This window comes from Triticum dicoccoides, chromosome 7B (assembly GCF_002162155.2).
Source record: "Triticum dicoccoides isolate Atlit2015 ecotype Zavitan chromosome 7B, WEW_v2.0, whole genome shotgun sequence".
Taxonomy (NCBI): domain Eukaryota; kingdom Viridiplantae; phylum Streptophyta; class Magnoliopsida; order Poales; family Poaceae; genus Triticum; species Triticum dicoccoides.
The window spans coordinates 106,231,169-106,233,090 of NC_041393.1; the positions used below are offsets into that span (position 1 = coordinate 106,231,169).

Genomic DNA, 1,922 nt, shown 5'->3' on the forward strand with positions numbered 1-1,922 from the left:
TGTCACACAAGATAAGAAGCTACTGCTGCTGCTGCTAGTACCACATTAACATGATCATTAAGGAATCTGATTAAGCAAAAACTGGGTTAGTTTGATCAGGGTGGTACTGCTGGTACAGCAATCCTGTTCTCTGGGGATTTTTTTTTTTTTGATTAAGCCCCACGCAACCGATGGGTGTATGGATGGATGGATCCCATAACTGCCGTTTCTAAATTTCGATAACTGCCAGTTGGTTCTAGTAGTACGCCAATAAAGAATCCATGGAGCAAATACGGCTAGATTAGCTGTGGCTAAAACTTGTGTGCGCATATATAGCCACGCGTGGACGTGGTGGTGGGGCAGGCACAGGAGGACGCACCGAGGCGGCAGCGGGACGAACTGACAGGCCAGCCTGGTCAAGCCCGGCCCGGCCATACGACCCTCCCCTCGCGCCGTGCGTGCCCGCCACACCCACACTAGCGCCTGGCTCCCGTGCGCTGGCATGGCAGATGGACGGCACTACCCCGGCCGGATGAGTTGAGATCCGCCGCGGCCTCCTCCGGATTGCTTCCATTTGGCGCGCACCGGAGGAACAGTGGGCGGAAAGAGGCTTTGGATTGGTTGGCGCGGCTCTGGTTTGATTTTCCGGAAGGGAAATGTACTTCTGTCTACGTGTTCGTGGGAGGGGGGATTTGGGTGGTTGTAATAAGGAAGGAGACAAATTTTGTTCTTGTTTAAGATTAATTTTCCCTTTTCCTTGTGATGGCCGATGGATGGGTGGATCACTCACCTCGAGGATGTGCGGGCCGCGGCGGTCCCAGCGAGGCAATGTTGCAGTTGGCGCGCCGCCCGGTGATCATCGGGTTCGGGTCCTGCACCGCCCGACGCGCCGCCTCCGCCTCCCGGAACGTCACCTGTTGCGCCATGCACCGATCGATCTCGTTAGGCGCGAGGGGAGCAAGAATTTTTACAGCACGCCGCATGAGTGCGCGCGCGGACAGGCCGAGGAAAGAGGAGCAGGGGAGCGCGCGGCTTACGAATCCGTAGCCCTTGGAGCGGCTGGTGAGGCGGTCCGTGATGACGACGGCCTCCAGGATGTCGCCGTACTGCTCGAAGTGCTGCCGGAGGCCCTCCGACGGCGTCTCCCACGCCAGCCCGCCCACGAACACCTTCGTCTGCGTCGTGTCGCCGAACCGCGACCGGTACGAGGACGCCGTCGACGACGACGCCGCCATCACGCCCGTCCGCCCGCCCGCCCTGCTCCGAGTCGTCGCAAGAAGGAGGCTTGCCGGCGTTGAGTGTCGACCAGCGATCTTGCTAGCCCTTGGTGAACTACCTTGCGAGCTACGGTCGAACTGGTTGGTTGATTCCGGCGCGCCGCCGCAGCCGCCTCAGTGCGCGCGCTCTTGCTGTGATGTGTATGGCTGCCTAGGCAGTGGCGGAGCGCACTGCCATATAGTATAAACCTAGCTCGCTGTGATGTGCTGGCTTAATGATCAGAAGCGGTGGAGGGGGATTCTGATCAGGCGGCAGTTGCAATTGGGGTGGCCGGTGGAGATGGGGAGAAGAGGGGGAGGAGGTTCAGTGGGGAGGGAGGAGAGACAGGCAGGCGCAAGGGGTTGTGCGCTGGAAGAGACGGTTAGGGTGGGGTGACAGCTATGTGCAGCCTTTTATACTGTTCCTTTTTCTCCCTTTTCCTTCCCTTATGGGCGCCTTCTCTATTTTTGTTGCTCAAACCCACACCTCATTTGATTTCAGAGAGAAATCCCATATTTCCATTTAACTGAAAGAGAACAACTCTAGTGTGTCATTTTCACAAGACAAAAAAAAAGTGCATTCCCTTTGCGAAGAACTCACACACTTGAAATGGGTGCCTCGGCGTAGCCCTGCGAGGAAGTGGTGATTTGATAGAAAAGAGGGTAGCCCGGGCAAGGGTGGCGACA

General features: G+C 57.4%; 1 protein-coding gene across 1 annotated transcript in view; it reads right to left on the reverse strand.

The window, feature by feature from the left end:
- LOC119342022 (RNA-binding protein 38-like) overlaps nucleotides 1-1,630 on the reverse strand; it is a 4,877-nt gene extending 3,247 nt beyond the window's left edge. Inside the window, exons 1-2 of the mRNA XM_037613861.1 lie at nucleotides 1,017-1,630; nucleotides 770-893 (exon numbers count right to left, since the gene is read on the reverse strand). Coding sequence (XP_037469758.1) covers nucleotides 770-893; nucleotides 1,017-1,214 — 322 coding nt within the window. The 5' untranslated portion in view covers nucleotides 1,215-1,630. The remainder of the gene's footprint in view (nucleotides 1-769; nucleotides 894-1,016) is intronic.
- Nucleotides 1,631-1,922: the final 292 nt, after the last annotated feature.